Raw genomic sequence first — 23077 nt, forward strand, 5'->3', positions numbered from 1 at the left:
GATGATAATGATTATTGTTGGTGATAATACATAAGTCGGTGGTCCAGTTCATTTTAGATTTCTTATAAGGCATTATTGGATATGGCTAATAAAAATGCTTTGATTAGACTGACAGTTATACAAGTATATAATCACTTGAATTTTTAAAACCCTAATAATTAGCAATAATAATATACAAAAATCACAAGTCATGGGAAGTAAGAATTCTTTTAAACTGAAAGAGACAATCTAGAATCACCAGTTGGTCTAACTTACTTTGTTTTTGCCTCCTTTAATAAAGAAGGGTCATCTGTTGCCAAATACACTCTTTTTTTGTCCACTTGCATTCTGCGTGCAAGAAGCTGAAAATGTTCTTCAACATGCACCATGTACTCTTCAATGGGATGGAAGGCAGCTTCTGTTCCCACTTTGTCTGTGCGTCTGACATGGACTCTGGGGGAGAAATTCAGATTCTGCTGGTAATGTACTGACACTGGGTGCTTTCAAGGTACTCAATTTATACCCCTACTTATGGTGGCATTATAGGCATTTTTAACAGATTTTCTTTCATTTTAACCATTAGAAAAGTAAAACACATAGTATTTTAAAACTCAAAATACATATTCTAAATATATTTGCAGGCTAAACAATACAAGGGGAATTAGAAAGTAAGTAAAGCCTTTGAAGAATGATTTCTTATTGAGAAAATAATTCATATCTTAGAAATAAATGGGAGATTCCAGAGTTGCATTTCATACTAGGCAGCAACCAGATGTCTGGAAAAAAACTGAATATAACAAGATTTTTGTTACCAGGATGATACCAGGATTCACAGTTGTTACTAAATAACACTAGAGGTATTATTTGTAAAGTTCTGATGCCAAGGGTTTTCCTCTTTATTTTACCCTGTAGAGTCACCATAACTGCCAGCTTGTAGAACTTAAAGTTGTCCCAGGAAAACACTAACCTGGACAAACTTTTACAGCACCGTTAAGACCAGCAAACCTTTTAATATTTTAAGTAAATGAAGCCGATTCCAGCCCTTCTGTTGTGGTCATAATGAATTTCCTTTCTCTGTTTTTCACCATATCAAACGAGTGCAGATACTGATTTCATCTGACATATTTAAGAAAAGCCCCAAAACTGTAAAATTGGGGAAACAGATTTACACTGCCCTGTACTGAATACGGCACTGACTCCCACAGTATTCTCTCTCCTCCCATCTTAGTGTTTCCAAAGTCATTTTTTTTTTTTTTTAGACAAGGTCTTGCTCTGTGGCACACATTTTCAGAACATTTTCAGCAGTGGTGTGATTACAGCTTACTCCAATATGCCTCCCAGGCTCAAGTGATCCTCCCACCTCAGCCTCCTGAACAGCTGTGACTACAGGCATGTGCCACCACACCTGGCTAATTTTTGCTTTTTTTTTTTTTTTTTGGTATTGATGGGGTTTCAACCATGTTGCCTAGGTTGACTTTTCTCAAACTTCTGGGCTCAAGTGATCCGCCTGCCTCAGCCTCCCAAAGTGTTGTGATTACAGGCATGAGCCACTATGCCTGGCCCCAAAGTAATATTAATGGAAATAAAAATAACACTTTATTTTCATAAATAAAAAGATCCTCCTGAAATCTTGCCTTCCCCTCCCCACAAATTACTAAATCGCTATTCATATGTAGAAAAAGGTAGATTTATATGCCTTTAGGTCACAGTATATGGGTATGCCTTAGGCCAAGCCTAAGGCCAGTGTTTTTATTATGAATCTGGAGTGAAGGTTTGATTTCACTAGAGTTACTCTGCCATCTTCATGGCTATTCTTTGCTTTGCATTCCAGACTATAACCCAGATGTGGATACAATCATATGGACATCTATTCTATCATCTTTTCCTTCCCACATCCTTCATAATCACCCTTTCTCTGCGGAAACTGGAATTGTTCAGTGTGCTCTACAGAGATGAAGTGGGCAGAACAAATGATTCCACTGAATTTCAATCAAAAGTTACATGAGAAGAAATACGATTTGATATTCTGACTTCACATGTACCTTCTTTAGGTCTAACACTTAGAATGGGGTCAATAACTTCTCTACATATGAAGACTAAGACACAAGGAAAGATGTGGGGTGGGAAATACGAAAATAAAAATAAAAAGAAGCTGGACATGGTGGTACATGCCTGTAGACCCAGCTATTATACTTGGGAGGCTGAGGTAGGAGGATCACTTGAGCCCAGGGTGGTCAAGGCTGCAGTGAGCCACTACACTTCAGCCTGGGTGACAGAGTGAGACCCTATCTCAAAAATAACACCAACAAAAGCCAAAAGAGAGCTGTGATAAGAGGAGAAAGAAGCAAAGGAAGAGGAGCACTGGAGACAGTAATAGAGCACTACCAAGAAACTTTCTCAGCTGTTCTAAGTAAACAAACAAACAAAAAGAATAGTCTCCATGTGCCCTTAGGATAGCTCTAGAACCTCTGTTCTTTGGTGGGACTATAAAAATTGAACTATATATTGTAAAATTCACAATATGTTGTAAAGATACATAACCCTAACTACTACACATCACAGTTTGAAGAAAAAATCAGAGTCTTACCCAATAACTGGATGTTTGAAGCCAAGCTTCTTGGTGGCTTCTTCTATTTCTTTTTCTAGCCAAGGCTGTGGGCGGATCAAGTATTTGACAAACTGAGACACCCACCACACTGCAGGGTCGCCATGCACTCGTATAAGTCGATCTGCGAGGTCTTCTGGTACAGCCAAGGGTAAATATGGAGGACGGGGATGAAGACTGTCTACAATAGGAAGCTCGACCACTTGAACATTTTTGTCTTTCACTTCACCTGACAATATCAAAACATATAATTGTTACCACATGGTATTCCTTATACATCTACCATTCAACAAGAACTTATTCTGAGTGCTTTCATCCTCATAGTAACTCGAAAGAAGTATAATCTTCACTTTACAAAGGAAGTTAAACAACTTGCTCAAAATACCAGAGCAAAAGTGATGGAGGTGAATTTCACAAGCAGGTTAGTCGACTGCTCAAGTCTCTGGTCTTTTCTAAAAATTTCTATCATAACATGCTGTCGTATCAACACCTCATGGTATCTAGAACTCAAAGTATCTCATCAAAGAATGACAATAGACACAGCCAGCTAGCAAAGTTCTATTTTTTATTATTGTTTTGGAATTAGAAAATAAAGTGTTCTCAAAGCTTCTAGCTTTTCATTACAGCAAACTGCTCTTGCATTACTTTCATGACAGAACACAATGACTCTGGAAACACCTGAAGATTATAATTAAAACCCAATCATCTATATCTTTTAAAGAAAAAAATTAGATAATTCTAAAGTCTTTTTATTTTTTAATCTATTGTAGGGAGATGAAGCAAGATGGCTGAATAGAAGCCTCAACCAATCGCTGCCCCCACCACAGAACACCAAATTTAACAACTATCTACACAAAAAAGCATCTTCACAAGAACCAAAAATCAGGTGAGTGATCACAGTACCTGGTTTTAACTTCGTACTGCTGAAAGAAGCACTGAAGAGAGTAGGAAAGACAGTTTTGGATTGTCTATGCCACCCCTTCCCCACGCCCATGCAGCGGCCATGTGGTGCAAAGAATCTGTGTGCTTGGGGAAGGGAGAGTGCAGTGATTGTGGGACTTTGCACTGGAACTCAGTGTTGCCATGTCACAGCAGAAAGCAACACCAGGCCAACTGGCAGGCAACACCCAGGCCATTAGCAAAGAACTCAGCCAATGCCCATGGAGGGAGAATTTAGATGTGCCCTCGCCAGAGGAGAAATGTCCATCCCAGCGGTCGGAGCCTGTGTTTCAACAAGCCTTACCACTATAGGCGAAAGTGTCCTGGGGCCCTAAATAAACTTGAAAAGCAGTCTAGGACACAGGAACTGCAATTTCTAGGCAAGTTTTAGTGCTGGGCTGGGCTCGAAAGCCATTAGACCTACGGGGCATGTAACCTAGTGAGACACCAGCTGAGGTGGCTAAGGCAGTGCTTATGGCACCCTTTCCCTAATCTAAGACAGCACAGCTCACAGCTCCAAAAGAGACTCCTTCCTTCCACTTGAGCAGTGGAGAGGGAAGAGTAAAGAGGACTTTATCTTGCAACTTGGATACCAGCTCAGCCACAATGGAACAGAGCACCAAGTGGGCTCTTGGGGGTCCCTGATTCTAGGCCTTGGCTCTTGTAGGGCATTCCTGGACATGCCTGGGCCAGAGGGGAACCCAATGCCCTGAAGGGCAAGTCCCAGGCCTGGCAGCACTCACCACAAGCTGACTGAAGAGCCCTTGGGCCTTAAGTGAATATGAGCAATAGCCTGGCAATAATCCCTGTGGGCCTGCAGTGGCCACAGGGACAGACTCTTTTGCCTATGAAAAGAGGAGTGAAAAGTGGGAAGCACTTTGTCTTGTGGTTTGGGTGCCAGCTCAGCTGCAGTAGAACAGAGGACCAGGTAGGGTTCTAAGGTTACCAACTCCAGATGCTGGTTCCCAGATGGCATCTCTGGACCTGCCAGGGGCCCAGGGGAACTCGCTGTCCTAAAGCGACGGATAAAAGCCTAACTGGCTTTGCCACCTGCTCACTGTAGAGCCCTAGAACTTTGGGCCAACACAAGAGGTAGCCAGGTAGTGCTTACACTGGGCCTTGGGTGAGATCCAGCGCTATGCTGGTTTCAGGTCTGACCTAGTGCAGTTCCAGTGGTGACAGCCACAGAAGTGCTTGTGTCACCACTCCCCCAGTTACAAGAGGCTTGGAGCACAGAATCAGAGGCTCCATTTGTCTGGGACAACGTAAGGGAAGAGAATAAGAGTCTCTGCCTGGTAATCCAGAGAATTCTTCTAGACCTTATCTAAGACCACCAAGGCAGTACCTCTGCAAGTCTGTAAGAACCACAGCATTATTGGGCGTGGGGTGCCCCCAAATGTAGATATGGCTCCAATGACCAATATCGGATCACAACACCCAATTCCCTTCAAATACCTGGAAAGCCTTCCAAAGAGGTACAAAAAAGGCCAGATTGTGAAGACTACAATAAATACCTTCAATGCCCAGACACCAATGAACATCCACAAGCATCAAGACCATGCAGGAAAACATGACCTTAAGAAACAAACTAAATAAGAGACCAGGGACCAGAAATCCTGAGGAGACAGAGAGATATGTGACCTTTCAGACAGATAATTCAAGAGAGCTATTTTAAGGAAATGCAAAGAAGTTCAATATAACACAAAGAAGGAATTCAGAATCCTATCAGATAAAGTTAACAAAGAGGTTGAAACAATCAAAAGGAATCAAGCAGAAATTCTGGAGTTGAAAAATGCAACTGACATACTGAGTCTCTTAATAAAAGTCAACAAGCAGAAGAAAGAATTGGTAAGCTTAAAAACAGGCTATTTGAAAATACACTGTCAACAGAGACAAAAGAAAAAAGAATGAAAAACAATGAAGCATGCCTATAAGATCTAAACAATAGTTTCAAAAGGGCAAATCTAACAGTTATTGGCGTTAAGGAGGAAGCAGAGAGAGATAGGAACAGAACGTTTATTCAAAGGGATAATAACAGAGAACATCCCAATTCTAGATAAAGATATCAATATTCAAGTACAAGAAAGTTATACATCAACCAGATTTAACCCAAAGAAGACTACCATTCAAGGCATTTAATAACCAAACTTCCAAAGGTCAAGGATGAAGAAAGGACCCTAAAAGCAGCAAAATAAATAAATAAATAAATAAATAAATAACTAAATAACATACCATGGAGCTCCAATATGTCTGACGGCAGACTTTTCAGTGGAAACATTACAGGCCAGAAGAGAGTGGTATGACATAAACTACTGAGGGAAAAAGACCTTTTACCCTAGAATAGTATATCCAGTGAAAACATCCTTCAAACTTTAAGAAGAAATAAAGACTTTCCCAGACAAACAAAAAAAATGAGACATTTCATCAACATCAGACCTGTTCTACAAGAAATGCTAAAGGGAATACTTTAATTTTAAAGAAAAAAGATGTTAATGGGCAATTAAAAAATGATCTGAAGGTACAAAACTCACTGGTAATACTAAGTACACAAAAAAACCACATAATATTATAACACTGTAATTGTGATATGTAACCTATTGCTATCTTAAGTCAAAGACTAAAAGATGAACCAATCAAAAATAACTACAGCAACTTTTCAAGACATACTTGGTACCATAAGATATAAATAGAAATAACAGAAAGTTAAATAGTTGGGGGGACAAAGTACAGAGTATTTATTAGACTTCTTTTCGATTGCATGTTTGTTTACCCAATCAGTGCCAAATTGTCATCAGTTTAAAATAACAAGCTATAAGTTATTTGCAAGCCTCATAACCTTAAATCAAAAAACATACAATGAATACACAAAAAATAAAAAGCAAGAAATTAAAACATACCACCAGAGAAAATCACCTTCACTAAAAGGAAAATAGAAAGGAAGGAAAGAAGGAAGAGAAGACCACAAAACAACCAGAAAACAAATAACAAAATGGCAGGAGTAAGACCTTACTTATTAATAATTACACTGAATGTAAACAAGCTGAATTCTCTAATCAAAAGACATAGAGTGGCTGAATAGATAAGAAACACAAAATTCAATGACCTGTTATCTACAAGAAACATACTTCACCTATAAAGACATGTGGAGTAAAAATAAAGGGATGGAAAAAAGATATTTCATGCCAATGAAAACCAAAAAAGAGCACCAGTGGCTATACCTATAACAGACAAAATAGATTTCAAGAAAAAAACTACAAAAAGGGACAAAGAAGGTCATTATATAATGTAAAGGTATCAATTCATCAAGAGGATATAATAATTGTAAATATATATGTACTCAACATTGGAGCACGCAGATACATAAAGCAAATATTATTACAGCTAACGAGAGAGGTAGACACCAATAGAGTCATAGCTGGAGATTTCAACATCCCACTTTCAGAATTGGACAGACAGAAAATCAACAAAGAAACATCAGACTTAATCTGTACCACAAACCAAATGGACCTAATAAATACTTATAGAACATTTCATCCAATGGCTGCAGAATACACATTCTTCTCCTCAGCACATAGATAGTATGACAAGGACGGACCATAAATTAGGTCACAAAACAAGTCTTAAAACATTCACAAAATTGAAATACTATCAAGTTGTTTTTTTTTTTTTTTTTTTGAGACAGGGTCTCACTCTTGCCCAGGCTGGAGTACAGTGGTGTGACCTCAGCTCACTGCAGCCTCTGCCTCCCAGGCTCAAGTGATCCTCCCACCTCAGCCTCCTGAGTAGTCAGGACCACAGGTATGTGTCACTGCACCCAGCCTCAAGTATCTTCTCAGATCACAATGAAATAAAACAAGAAATCAATAACAAGAGAAATTTTGGAAACTATACAAACACATGGAAATTAAACAACATGCTCCTTAAATACCAGTGGATCAATGAAGAAATTAAGAAGGAAATTTTAAAAATTTCTTGAAACAAATGATCATGGAAACACAACATACCAAGACCTATGGGATACAGTGAAAGCAGTACTGACAGAGAAGTTTATAGCAGTAAGTGTCTATATCAAAAAAGCAGAAAAACTTCAAATAAATGACCTAATGATGCAGCTTAACCAGAAAACTAGAGCAAATCAAACCCAAAATTAGTAAAAGTAAAGAATAAAGATCAGAGTAGAAATAAATGAAATTGAAACAATCATTCATAACCAAATGGGATTTATCCCAGAGATGCAAGGATGGTTGGCCATATGCAAATCAATCAATGACACACATCATATCAACAGAATGAAGAACAAAAGCCATGTGATCATTTCAATTGATGCAGAAAAAGCATTTGACAAAATTCAACATCCTTCATGATAAAAACCCTTAAAAAACTGAGTATAAAAGCAACGTATCTCAACATAATAAAAGCCATATACATAGATCCACAGCTAATATCACACTGAGTGGGGAAAAGCTGAAAACCATTTCTCTAAGATCTGGAACACAACAAAGATGCTCTCTGTCACCACTGTTATTCAACATAGTACTGGATGTTCTAGCTACAGCAATCAGATAAGAGAAAGAAATAAAGGGTGTCCAAAATGAAAAGAAAGAAATCAAATTCTCATTGTTTGTACATGATATGACACTACATTTGCAAAAACCTAAAGATTCTACCAAAAAAAATTTAGAATTGAAAAATTCAGTAAAGTTGCAGGATACAAAATCAACATATAAAAACCAGTAGCAATTCTATATGTCAACAGTGAACAACCTGAAAAAGAAATCCAAAACATAATCCAATGTGCAATAGTTACAAATAAAGTTAAATACCTAGGAATTAACTTAACCAAAGATGTGAAAGATCTCTACAATGAAAACTATAAAACACTGATGAAAGAAATTGGAGAGGACACCAAAAAATGGAAAGGTATTCCACGTTCACAGACTGCAAGAATCAATATTTTTTAAATGCCCATACTGTCCAAAGCAATCTACAGATTAAATGCAATCCCTATGAAAATACCAATGAATTTTTCACAGACATAGAAAAAAAATCCTAAAACTTAAATGGGGATGTGGTGGCTTACGCCTATAATCCTAACACTTTGGAAGACCAAACCGGGTGGATGGCTTGAGGCCAAGGGTTTGAGACCAACCTTGCAAAGATAATGAGACTCTGTGGCTACTAAATAAATAAATAACATTTACATGGAACCACAAAAGACACAGGATAACCAAAGCTGTCCTAAGCAGAAAGCACAAAACCAGAGGAATCATATTACCTGACTTCAAATTACACTATGGAGCTATAGTAACCAAAACAGCATGGCACCAGCATAAAATCATGGAGCTATAGTAACCAAAACAGCATGGCACTAGCATAGAAACAGACACATAGATCAATGGAATGAAAATGAGAACCCAGAAACAAATCTATACATTGATATTGGCATTCACTCATTTTCAACAAAGGTGCCAAGAACATACATTGGGGAAAGGAAACTCTCTTCAATAAATGATGCTGGGAAAACTGGATATCCATATGCTCAGGAATGAAACTAGGCCCCTATCTCTCACCATATACACAAATCAAATCAAAATGGATTAAAGACTTAAATCTAAGACCTCAAACTACGAAACTACTAAAATAAAACATTGGGGAAAATCTCCAGGACATTGGAGTGGGTAAAGATTTCTTGAATAATACTCCATAAACACAGGCAACAAAGCAAAAATGGACAAATGGGACTGACTCAAGTCTGCACAGCAAAGAAAACAATCAACAAAATGAAGAGACAACCCACAGAATGGGAGAAAATATTTGCAAACTACCCATGCATGTGACCGGGGATGAATAACCAGAATATAAAAGAAGCTCAAACAACTCTACTGGAAAAAATTAATAATCCAATCAAAAATGGGCAAAAGATCTGAATAGACATTTCTCAAAAGAAGACATACAAATGGCAAACAGGTATATGAAGAGGTGCTCAGCATCAATGATCATCAGAGAAATGCAAATTTTAAAAACTACAACAAGGTATCATTTAACCCCAGAAAAAATGGCAAAATTCAGGCAATAACACATGCTGACAAGTATGTGCAGAAAAGGGAACCCTCATATACTGTTGGTGGGAATGTAAATTAGTACAACCACTATGGAGAACAGTTTGAACATTCCTCAAAAAGCTAAAAATTGAGCTACCATATGATCCAGCAATCCCACTGCTGGGTATATATCCAAAAGAAAGGAAGTCGGTATATCAAAGAGATACCTGAACTACCATGTTTACTGCAGCACTGTTCACAATAGCCAAGATTTGAAAGCAACCTAAGTGTCCAGATATATAAACAAAGAAAATATGGTAAATATACACAATGGAGTACTATTCAGTCATAAAAAAGAATGAGATCCTGTCATCTGCAACAACATGGATGGAACTGGAGATCATTGTGATAAATGAAAAAAGCCAGGCACAGAAAGACAAACTTGACATGTTCTCACTTATTTGTGGGAGCTAAAAATTAATACAATTGAAATCATGGAGATAGAGTGTAGAATGACAGTGACCAGAGACTGGAAAAGGTAGTGGGAGGTGGGGGGTAAGTTGGGATGGTTAATGGGTACAAAAAGTTGAAAAAATAAGACCTAGCATTTCACAGCATAGCAGGGTGACTCCAGTCAATGACAATTTAACTATACATTTTAAAACAAGTAAAAGTCTATAATTGGATTGCTTGTAACTTAAAGGATAAATGCTTGAGGTGATGGATACCCCATTTACCCTGATGTGATTATTATGCATTGTATGCCTGAATCAAAATATTTCATGTACCCCATATATATACCTACTATGTACCCACAAAATTTTTTCAAAAATTAAAAAAAAAAAAACACCTATATTTTCACCAGGCGCAGTGGCTCATGCCTGTAATCCCAGCACTTTGGGAGGCCGAGGCAGGAGGATCACCTGAGGTCAGAAGTTTGAGACCAGCCTGACCAACGTGGAGAAACTCTGCCTCTACTGAAAATACAAAAATCAGCCAGGCGTGGTGGCACATGCCTGTAATCCCAATTACTCGGGAGACTGAGGCAGCAGAATTGCTTGAATCCGGGAGGCAGAGGTTGCAGTGAGCCGAGATCATGCCATTGCACTCCAGACTGGGCAGTAAGAGCGAAACTCCGTCTCAAAAACAAAAACACCACCACCACCACCACCATAACCACAACAACAAAAAAACCATATTTACAAATATGATAATAGAATGTGTATTGCTTTTTACCTAGAACTCTAAAGTTCAAACAGAGCCTAGATACTAATTTTTACAGATTATGATTACTTTCAGAATTAAATTTCCATAAATTAATGTTACTGATGTTCTATCACCTTTATAATCCAATAAGTATAACCCAAAATGTGATAGCCAGCACCCCTACAGTTTATTTTACATATTAAAGACCACATAGTAGTAACTACAAGGCCCTAAGATACCAGAAATATTTTGCTATCACAAAATGTACTACTGAGTTAAATTTTGATAACAAAATATTAACCTGAACATACAAAATAATTCCAGTTTCGATGTCTCTGACTATAATGAATTGGAATAAAAATCACTGTACCATTAAAGAAATAATGTACTTGTAAAGAATAAACCTAGAATATGTTTAAAATGTATTCACCAGAACAAAACACAGTCTTCAAATTCTGTTTTCCTGTATATATGCAAAATGTTTAAAATAAAAGAAATGATCTGGGAATATAATATAGTCAATCAAGCCAACTACATGGTTATTAGAAAGTCAGTTTGGCTAATAACCTCTACTTAATATTCTCTCCCTCTGATATGTAAAACTCATTTTAGGATTCTTAGAACAAAACCTTTGAAACATGACATTTGTTGCCTGAATAAATGGTAGTAAAAAAATTCACCATCAGTACTGCAGTTCATCTAGGGTGCCAGTTGAGAGTTGGGCACCTTTATCAGACAAGAAACTATAATTAAGAGTATAAGAGTAAATAATTAGCTGCATTTTAAATTAAGCTATAATGGTCTCCCCTAAGGTAAGGAAAACTGGGGTGCTTTCCTTGAGGTGAAGATGATCAGAAATATAGTACATGCATGTAAGTAAAAGAAGAATGAAAGATCCAAGAAGGAAAATTTTTTTGTTATAAAAAAGAGAGACAGGAAGGAAAACCCTAATCTCTTATATATGACCATAAATTCAGCTTCCTATAACCAAAAGCAAAATTAGTAGCGCTGCCTTCCTTTTCCAACTTCTTCCTAACAAGGTTATTCTACATGTTCAGTGTAACTAGCTCCAAATTTTACTTATATGAAAGTGTTATCCTCTGATTAACCCAAGGCCTCAGCTTCCTTACAGATTGCTCCATTAACAGCTTTCAGAAAGAAACAAAAACTGCCCACATATTCAAGACAGAGAACTCAGTTATTTTTTTATTCTTTATTCATTCATTTATTCATTCACTTGTTTAAATATTTAGTGAACATTACTGTTACAGTTTGGATATTTGCCCCCTCCTAATCTCATGTAGAAATTAGATTCCCAGTGTTGGAGGTGGGACGTGGGGCCCGGGCCTGGTGGGAGGTGTTTGGGTTATAGGGGCAGATCCCTCATGAATGACTTGGTGCTGTTCTAGAGGTAATGAGTGAGTTCTTGCTCTATTAGTTCTCAGCAGAACTGATTGTTAAAAATAGCTCAGCATCTTCCTCACCCCTGTCTCTCTTCCCTCCTCTCTTGCCATGCAATGCCTGTCCCCGCCCCCTTCACTGTCTGCCATGAGTGGAAGCTTTCAGAAGCCATCACCAGAGGCAGATGCTGGCATCATGCTTCTTACACAGCCTGCAGAGCCATGAGCCAAATAAATCTTTTGTTGTTAAAAATTACTCAGCCTTTAGTATTACTTTATAGCAATGCAAAACGAGCTAAAACAACTATTATGTGCTGCACACTGTGCTAGGAAGCATATACAGTGATTCTTTACCTCTAAGTAATAACTACTCAAGATTTCCAGTTCAAAAAACTCTCATCCAGACTAGATTGCATTCAATGAAAGAAAAATAGATGAATTAAAAAAGACATCATCACCAACAAATATGTTATAAAAAAGATACACTCTACTGTCTAGTAAACTACTAAGAAAAAGATATTTACACTTACAGAAGAAAATTGGCATAGAATGAAAGCTTAACTTCAATAACAACATATTTCAAAATGAAAGAAAATAACATAGTACATGCTATGTTAGAAAGCCCTTCTTTTACTTGGTTTACCATATAACATTTTATATTCTATTCAAATATACATGCAAAAGAATTCTAATCTAAAAGAAATCTTAGAAATAATCTTGTTCAGTATTTTCTAAATTTTAGTCATTTGTGTACCATCTTTATGATTTTACATCCATGTACCATATGTATTATTTAATATTTTAAAAGCCAATTCATTTTTTAAAACTTAAATGAGTTTCCTTTATAGATGTTAACCATAAATATAAATTCACTGAAAACAAAACCATGTTATGAAATTCTATATGAATACCATTGCTTATGGAAAACTCTAAGCCCAAACTGGACTTCTGTTAAAAAGGGAGATTATTAGTGAGGTTTTAAAGGGTAATAATTGCTTTTCCTCTTACATTTCCTAAGAGTCTGAAACCAACTGAAAAACAGAGAGAGAAATAAAATGACAATCAAAATATCAGCTTGATAACCAATATCAATGAATTGTAGAAACTGAATTTATGGCTTCATGGACTTTCTAATAGTTACCATCCTGTCCTAAGCACAGTTTGTCAACCAAAGCCTATTACATGGTGGAAAAGAAGTGCCTTAAGTATGGGCCACACCATGAGAAAAGTCGGAAAGGGCTATTCCTCACATGTTTGGTTCCTCCTCCCAAACTTGCCAGTTGGATAACACATTGATTTCATTCCAAGTTCAAGGGAAACGAGGTCAACAGAAAGAGCAAAAAAGCATTTCTGTACTTTTTCCTTCTAAGAAATGGAATTAATTTCACTTCTGTAAAACTTTTTTTTTCTTACTTTCATTGTTCTGTGTGACTCTTACGTGGAAACTCTTGAGGAGTATAAAATTCACAGTACCTGTTCACCCTCACCCCTAACCCTACCCCCACAACCAAACAATTATCCAGTGTTAGAGAACTATTAAAGATATCTTAATACCAAACTGAGACTTTCTTTTTGACGTAATCAGAAAGATTGAAAAGGAGTAACTTTCTCACTATGTGATTCAATGTTTAATGTTTTATCAAGGCACTGCCTAAAGTAATCTCATATCCCACCTAAAATCATCTCTAGTAATCTTTCAGAGTTTGGGAAACAAGGATTTATTCAAACTTTCATTTTACAGAGGAAATAGACTAAGAGAGATTAAAATAAATTATCAAAGGTAATATTGTTAACAAAACAGCCAAGATCAGACCCTAGTGTTTACTCATTACTTATACTGCATCCTACTTTATGAAACCTACATATTTGTTTTAATTTATTTTGAATTGAAAATTAGTAATTGTGTATGTATTTTTATGGGGTTCAATGTGGTGTTCTGATATTTGTATATGCATTGTAGAAAGATTACATCAAGCTAATTAACATATCCATTATTTCACCAACTTTTCCTTCTTTTGTAATCAGAACATTAAAAATAAATTCTTTTAGCAATTATGAAATATACATTAACTGTGGTAACCATGCAGTACCACAGACCACTAAAACTTATTCCTACAGTTTAACTGAAACTGTGTACCCTTTCATCAACATCTCCCCTTTCCCCATCCCCTCCCACACAATCCCCCCACCCCAGCAGACACTGGCTATCACCTTTCTACTCTGTTTCTATGAGATCAACATTTTTAGATATCACATGTAATTGAGATTATACAGTATTTGTCTTCCTGTGACTGGCTTATTTAACTATCAGAAATGATGAACAAATTCAGTAAAGTTGCTGGTTATAAAATCGATGTACAAAAATCAATAGTGTTTCCCTACACTAACAACAAACTATCCCAAAAGGAAATTAAGGAAACCATCCCATTTACAATAGCACCAAAAAATGAAACAGGAGGAAATTTAACTGAGGAGGTGAAAATCCATACACTGAAAACTTATAAAATATTGACAAAAGATATTAAAAAGACAAATAAGTAAAAAAGGATGTACTATGTTCATGGATTGGAAGAACTAATATTATTAAAATGACCACACTATCTGTATTAGTCCATTTTCACACTGCTATCAAGAACTGCCCAAGACTGGGTTATTTATAAAGGAAAAAGGTTTAATTGACTCACAGTTCAGCATGGCTGGGGAGGCATCAGGAAACCTATAATCCTGGAAGAAGGTGAAGGGAAAGCAAGGCACCTTCTACACAAGGTGGCAGTAAAGAGAAGTGCCAAGTAAAGAAGGAAGAGCCCCTGATAAAACCATCATATCTCGTGATAACCCACTATCATTAGAACAGCATGGGGGAAACCACCCTCATGATTCAACTACATCCACCAGGCCTCTTGACATGTAGGGATTATGGGAATTACAATTCAAGATGAGATTTGGGTAAGGATGCAAAGTCTAACCATATCACTATCCAAAGCAATCTACAGATTCAATACAATCCCTATCAAAATTCCAATGTCATTTTTCACAGAAATAGAAAAAACAATCCTAACATATGTATGAATTCACTAAAAAACCCAAATAGCCAAAGCAATCTTGAACAAAAAGAGCAAAGCTGGAGGCACCAGACTCATTTGATTTGAAAATATAAAGCGACTATAATCAAAACAGCATGGTACTGGCATAAAAACAGACATATCGACCAATGGAACAGAACTGAAAGCCCAGAAATAAACCCAAGTATTTACGGTCAATTGATTTTTGGCAAAGGTGCCGACACACAATGCAAAAAGGCTCATCTCTTCAATAAATAGTATTGGGAAAACTGGATATGCAGAGGAATGAATCTTATTATACCACATACAAAAATCAATTCAAAATGTTTATAAGACTCTAAGATCTGAAACTATACAACTATAGGAAGAAAACAGGGAAAAAGTTTCATGACAGTGGTCTGGGTAACAATTTCTTGGAAAGAACTCCAAAAGCACGGGTAGCAAAAACAAAAATAGACAAATGGAATTGCATCAAAATAAAAGGTTCTGTACAGCAAAGAAAACAAGAGTGAAGAGATAATCCACGAACTGGAAAAAAATACTTGCAAGCCATGCACCCAACAAAGGGCTAATACCTATAATAATAAGGAACTCAAACAACAGCAAGAAAGCAAATAATCCAATTAAAAAATGGGCAAAGGATCTGAACAGATATTTCTCAAAAGAAGAGAACAATGGTTCAACATATATATGAAAAAAATGCTCTTTAATCACGAGAGAAATGCAAATTAAAACTGCAGTGAGATATCACCTCACACCTGTTAGAATGGCTATTACCAAAAAGACAGTAACAAGTGGTGGCGAGGATGTGGAGGAAAGGGAACCTTTGTACACTATTGGTGGGAATGTAAATTAGTTCAGCCATTTTGGAAACTATATTTAAAAAAAAAATTTAAGTATGGCCAGTTTAATCAAGAGAGCCCTGTCTTTCCATCAAGACTTTAAGGCTCTAAAAGAATACACTGTACCAACCTTCCAGCAAGAAAATGTTTTATATGTAAAAATCATACATAAGTTAACACTATACATTAAGAATCGGTACAAACTAACCCAGTTCAACATCAATTAATATGGTTATTACTGATTATTTCAGGAACCCATTTTCAAGTCTATCTCCATGCTATGGTCTGAATGTTTATTTTCCTCTCAAATTCATATGCTGAAATCCCTACTTCCCAAGGTGATGGTATCAGGAGGTCTCTGAGAGGTGATTAAGTCATAAGAGCAGGCAAAACCCTCATGAATGGGATTAATAACCTTTCACAGGAGACCCCAGAGAACTTGTTTGCCCCTTCTACCATGTGAGGATACAGCAAAAAGTTATCACCCATAGGGAAGCAGGCCCTCATCAGACACTGAATCTGTTGGTGCCAACATTATTTAGAACTGCAAGAAATAAATTGTTGTTTTTTATAGGCCACCCAGTTTATAGTATTTTGTTACAGCAGCCCAAACGGACTGTGACATTCCTCTGGTTAATAATCCTGTTTTATAAGGTCATTCATTCTCTTTGCTAAGGATAGGTAACACTCTTATCTGCCCTCAGCAAAGGGGAGATCGCTGAAACCCATAGTCTTGCTGCAGGCTGGAGCAGAGAGGCACTTCAAGCAAAATATACTAAGGCAAATGCCTATGCATGCAGTCTTTGACTGTAGCATGTAGTGGCTGAGAGTATGGGCTTTGGAATAAAAAAACTGGTGTCCAAATCCTCTATCACTTACCAGTTGTGTGACCTTGAAGAAGTTATATTTAACTTCATCCCAGTTTCTTCATCTGGAAAATGGCATTAATATTAGCACCATACTCATCTATAAGATGGGACTGATAATAGTATCTTACTCATCAAGTTATTTTAAGGATGAAATAAAATGTTACATGTAGAAAGCTTAGCACAATGGCTGACACAAAGTAATTCTCAAAAAATGTTAGTTCTTTATTTTGGGGTTGATTCTGCTGAAGAATTCTCAAGAGGCCAGCTACAGTTTGATCTAGGAAGAGATTGTTCGCCAAAATATCATATTATCTGAAAAACATATGAAAGGACCCCATTTCGGTGAGCACTTTATGCCCAAAGTATATCTAATTCATGCTGTTTACCACAGACAATAAAACAATGAGCAGCCTTTTCAAAATATTCAACAAATGACTACAATGAAGAGTAGAGACTCCTAGCTACTGTAAAGTTCTGACATTCTGTCATCACTACCTTGATTTGACCAAAACCCTGTTCTGTACTGAAACACAGAATAGCAGCTACTTGTCTAAAACAGCAACACTTTTGCCCATATTATAGCAAGCGATTTGTATGTTTAATTTTTATCTACAAAGACTATCTGGAATTCTAGGACACACATTTTCTTTAACAGTGTATGGTCAAGTATGACTCTGATTAGGTTCTTAGAGAACTATCTAAGACTTTTTAAAAGAGGAGGCAAGAGTAAAAGGAGTTCAAGGCTGAAAGCTAACTAGCTATAGTGAGACCTTTAGAGGGATGGGGGAGCTTTTTAAATTTAACTTGGACACAAAAGACAGCCATTTAAAATGAACACAGAAATGTGTAAGGTCTATTCTTTGGGATTTCAACAATGATGACATAAATATTTATATCCACATTTAATGACAGAGATCTTTATTCCCTTAAAATAGGGAGGAAAGATATATTATACTATTAAAAAGTGAACATCTAGGCTACTTTCCTTTTGTTTTTCAGCCACTGTGGCCTCTAGAGATCTCTTCTTGAACTCGAATGAGCAACTATGGCCTGTCATATGAATTCTATCACTGCTCTACTTAGGTGACAACTTGAAAGACTATTATCACTGTCAACTTGAAGCCTTCAACCAACTGAATAAAAAATTCTAAACTGAATCATATGAAACAGTGCAGTGTTAGCAACATTCTTAAGAATTGGCGTATCATACTCTGGGAATGACTGGGCAGCATTCTTATGAGGTACCTGCTGCTTTTACCAGCAACAGACATGCCTTGCAAAGGCAAATAAACTCATGGTTAACTGATCTCAATGATATTCTGACAGATTTAACTCTGGGTTGGGAGTTAAAAGAATGGCTAATGGGAAACAGGTAATATCTTAGTGAGTTAAGAAGTTCAGGATAAGGCAGGCAGGACAGCATCAAAAGAAAAAAGACAAAAGAGGTTTGTTTGCTTCATGCTACTAAACAGAAGGCTCCCTGAAGCCACTCTTAATGTTTCTAAAACAAATTTAGCCATTTAACTTATACATATATAAAAGTTGCTTTGTCAAGAGATTGCAGACTACAAACAGCTTGCTGATAAAGGGGATACTGCCAACAGTCTCTTTGATGATTCATAAGGCCCTATAAATCCACGGCTAGACGTTTGAGGGAGTTTGTTTGTTTGTTCTATTTTTTTTTTTAATAAGTTAGTACTTTCTCCTAACTTAGAACCTCCTTCCAGCTCAAAGGATCTCAAAGATACTAGAACAGCTTCTCTTCATTAGCAAGAAACAAGAATATAGGAACAGAAAGCAGTAGGAAGTCAAGGCTTAATTTCATCAAATTTACCCAAGATCTAAACTCCAGCCTCACTTTCCTCCACTGCCCCATTAAAAAAAAAAAAAATCACAATTCCACTCTTATGTTACTCTTATTCCTTCACTACATGTCATGCCCCTTGAAAGAAATAGCCGGTGGGGAGGATCTCAAGGCCTTTTATTCCTTAAGAATCCCTGAAAGAGACAACTAGAATAAGCAGGTATGCCATCAGGATCTCGCGGGATGAAGCTGTCAGTTAGTACACTGGATTCCTTTTTCTCTGGATGAATTTTACAGCTGCCTCTGTAATTAGCATACCTGAGGAGTTACGAATGAGATGTTTCACAATGGATTTAAGGCTATTTGTAATTTTTCTGCTAAATTATCATCCAATTACATTAAATCAGGGAGACCTATTGGGTTTCTTCACTATAGGGTAAAGGTCAATCCTAATACCCTAAGATACAAGAATTATTATTATTATTATTATTATTATTATTATTATTTTTGAGACAGAGTCTTGCTCTGCCGCCCAGGCTGGAGTGCAGTGGCCGGCTCTCAGCTCACTGCAAGCTCCGCCTCCCGGGTTCACACCATTCTCCTGTCTCAGCCTCCCGAGTAGCTGGGACTACAGGCGCCCGCCTCATCGCCCGGCTAGTTTTTCGTATTTTTTAGTAGAGACGGGGTTTCACCGTATTAGCCAGGATGGTCTCGATCTCCTGACCTCGTGATCCGCCCGTCTCGGCCTCCCAAAGTGCTGGGATTACAGGCTTGAGCCACCGTGCCCGGCCAATACAAGAATTATTAACTAGAAATTCTGGCCACACCATAAGAGAAGAAAATGAAAATGCAGAGTCACGTTAAAGGAAGCAAAAACAAAACACTTAAGACTTCTGTGGAACATGAGGAAAGAGGGCAGTTGGTGTAACACTGTATAGCTTAATTTAGTATTGTATAGCTAAAGTGCTGTACAAATTGCTGATAGAAGAGACATATATCTTAGCCTACTAAAACAGGAACTGGAGCAGCAAATCTCCCTAGTATCATAAATTCCACCGATCTAAAAGGTACCAGTAGCTCCAATGGTCACCCTACCATCACACTCCCATCTTTTAACTCTTGTGCTGCCATCTCAGACTGCAGAATGTATCTTTTACCCAGCTGCTCCTGCTTCCATTGTGGAAGAAAGAAGATGGGGTGTGGAGTACAGTCTTATGTGCCAAACTACAGCTGCTACTGTCACTGCTGCTGATGATCTGACATAGGTCACTTCACTCTCCCTTCCTTTTGGGCTGTGTAAAATCTCTAGAAATAGAGCTAATTAATACTTTACAATATATAGCTTCTGGTGGCATAGCTGAAACAAATAGTGTAAAGGTATTACTCAAAAAAAATGGCTATATTTTACCCTTTTGGGTTTAACTGGGAAGAGGAGGGGATATCCATAAATGAAGATTAAGAACTATGAGGCAAAAGGCATGAAACTTTAACTAACAGTGCATGCAAGTGAGAAGAGGGAAGAAGATATATGTAGCAAACCGGGCAAGGAGGAGATGTCTGATAAGGTGGGAAGGAGTCTTTGGCTTGTTACTGCTTTAAAAGACAATGCTTTGTACAGATTTGATACTTGATATTATGTTTCTCATATAATTTCTCATTTGAGCTTAAAACAAAGACAGTATCACCATAACTTTCTTTAGAACTTGTACTAGAATTTACAAAGGAAGACTTCTGCCACTTCCTTGTCTAGAAGGTTACTTAAAATTTTCTACCCTAAGCCAGGTGCGGTGGCTCATGCCTGTAATCACAGCACTTTGGGAGGCCAAGGCGGGCAGATCATGAGGTCAAGAGATCGAGATCATCCTGGCCAGCATGGTGCAACCCCGTTTCCACTAAAAATACAAAAATTAGCTGGGTGTGGTGGTGCACGCCTATAGTGCCAGCTACTTGGGAGGCTGAGGCAGCAGAATCACTTGGACCCGGGAGGCGGAGGTTGCAGTGAGCTAAGATCGTGCCACTGCACTCCAGCCTGGCGACAGACTCTGTTAAAAAAAAAAAATTCTACCCTATGTAACATGCATCTCAACCTGTAGACAGTTATTTATCAATAGGCCACAACATCTTACCTGATAGCTCCAAATCATTTTACCATACTCCTATATTCATCTGAGGTCATAAAGATTCTGGCAGGGATGAAGGGCCAGACTCTTTTTTTTTCCATATACTACACTTCACCTTTTCTCAATGAGCCATGCTATAAGATGCTTCTAACATAGCCACTGCATTTATATCTCCTTGTCCCAGCTCTCTATTAGCAACTGGAATTAAGAGCTAACAGTTATTGAGAACCAACTGTATGCGAGGTACTACATACACTAAATGTTTCCAATGCATTATCTCAATTAATCCACAAAGTTGTGATGAGGTACTTTCTTGTTCCCTTTTTTTTGAGATGGAGTTTCACTCTTGCTGCCCAGGTTGGAGTGCAACGCCGTGATCTCAGCTCACAGCAACCTCTGCCTCCTGGGTTCAAGCGATTCTCCTACCTCAGCCTCCCAAGTAGCTGGGACTACAGGCATGTGCCACCATGCCCAGCCAATCTTACATTTCTAGTAGAGACAGGATTTCTCCATGTTGGCCAGGCTGGTCTCGAACTCCCAACCTCAGGTGATCTGCCCGCCTCAGCCTCCCAAAGTGCTGGGATTACAGGTGTGAGCCACCACGCCCAGCCTCTTGTTCCCATTTTATAGCTGAGGTAAAGCACCTTATTTAAGGTCACTTAGCTAGGAGTCAGAGACAGGAGTTGAACCCAGACATTCTGATTCCAGAATCTTTAGTCCTATTCCATTTCTACTCCATTATCATAGTTTCAGTGAGAATCAAAATGACTCTTCATGGAATAACAAAGGGAGAGGTGGGGTGGTTACTCCAGGTGTGAGTTTAAATAGCACGGTAAAAGGAGGGGCTCTAGAGAAGTACCTATGGGTAAGGTACAAATTTCTATAACGTGTACTAGATCTAGGAAATTACATAAATGATAAGAACTTCAAACATGCATCATCATGTATATCCATATAAAGCAATTAGTGGATGTGAATTGTGGCTTAACAACTTCACAAGTTGTCATTTTGCGTTCACACTGGGATTCCCAAAGAAAGAAAAATAATAGTGTCAGGACTCTGAGCCCAAGCTAAGCCTTTGACCTGTGCATATACATCCAGATGGCCTGAAACAACTGAAGATCCACAAAAGAAGTGAAAATAGTCTTAACTGATGATATTCTATCATTGTGATTTGCTTCTGCCCCACCCTAACTGATCAATGTACTTTGTAATCTCCCCCACGCTTAAGAAGGTTCTTTATAATTCTCCCCATCCTTGAGAATGTACTTTGTGAGATCCACCCCCTGGATCAATGGAGAACATTGCTCCAAACTCCACCGCCTATCCCAAAACCTATAAGCACTAATGATAATCCACCACCCTTTGCTGACTCTTTTTTTTCAGTTTCACTCCTCAGCCCGCCTGCACCCAGGTGAAATAAACAGCCATGTTGCTCACACAAAGCCTGTTTGGTGGTCTCTTCAAATGGACATGTGAGACAAATAGCTAAAGACAGCTTATCTCAAATTTAATTTATTTGTATGACACATTTAGGGTGCATTTTAGTTATTTTGAAGTTCATGGTTAAGAGTTAATAATACCCTCAGAGAATGAGAATCAGCTGTCCTGTGACAGCCCTATTTTCTAATAATTATGTAAAATTACACAATAAGCTTTCCATAAAGGAAAAAGAGCCTACTTCAGAACTGAAAACCCAGGAGCAAATTTATTATAAAGAGGTTTATTAAACTTGTAAACCACTCTTCCTATTATCTATTTAAACACTTACTTCTAACTATTAAACATTAAAGCACACACATTTTGCTTCCATCTTTAAATATATTTTCTCCTTTAATTTCTTAAGTGACATAATTAGGGATAAAAAATTTCAGTTTACTCATGAAGACCTTAAAATTTAAGTATCTATTTTGAGGATATGATTCAAAATTTGGGTTGTAGTAACTGATGGTATCCAAAATGAATCACAAGATGAATACAAATATTTTATGTTTTCAGAAATAAATTGATTTAGAGGAAATAATTATACACAAGTTATGTTCTATGTAGCCCTGATTATTATTAAAATTAACATTATTCTTGTCAGTGAAATTTATAAAAGATTAAGATTAGAGAAAGAACTTTTAGAGGGGACGCGAAGTCATTTTTAAGTTAATTCAACAGATCACTAAGTTGGACACACGTACATGAATAGGGACAATCATGATGTG

The 23077-nt window shown here is 37.5% G+C and overlaps 1 protein-coding gene across 10 annotated transcripts in view; it reads right to left on the bottom strand.

The window, feature by feature from the left end:
* Window positions 1-23077, bottom strand: part of FUT8 (fucosyltransferase 8) — a 354455-nt gene that overhangs the window by 18415 nt on the left and 312963 nt on the right. For all 10 annotated transcript variants that reach the window (XM_017892453.1, XM_017892454.1, XM_017892444.1 and 7 more), the window contains 2 exons: window positions 2567-2813; window positions 256-432 (listed from right to left, as the gene is read on the bottom strand). In XM_017892453.1, the coding sequence (XP_017747942.1) occupies window positions 256-432; window positions 2567-2813 (424 nt within the window). The remainder of the gene's footprint in view (window positions 1-255; window positions 433-2566; window positions 2814-23077) is intronic.

Source organism: Rhinopithecus bieti, unplaced genomic scaffold (genome assembly GCF_001698545.2).
Source record: "Rhinopithecus bieti isolate Rb0 unplaced genomic scaffold, ASM169854v2 scaffold_20892, whole genome shotgun sequence".
NCBI classification, from domain to species: Eukaryota; Metazoa; Chordata; class Mammalia; order Primates; family Cercopithecidae; genus Rhinopithecus; species Rhinopithecus bieti.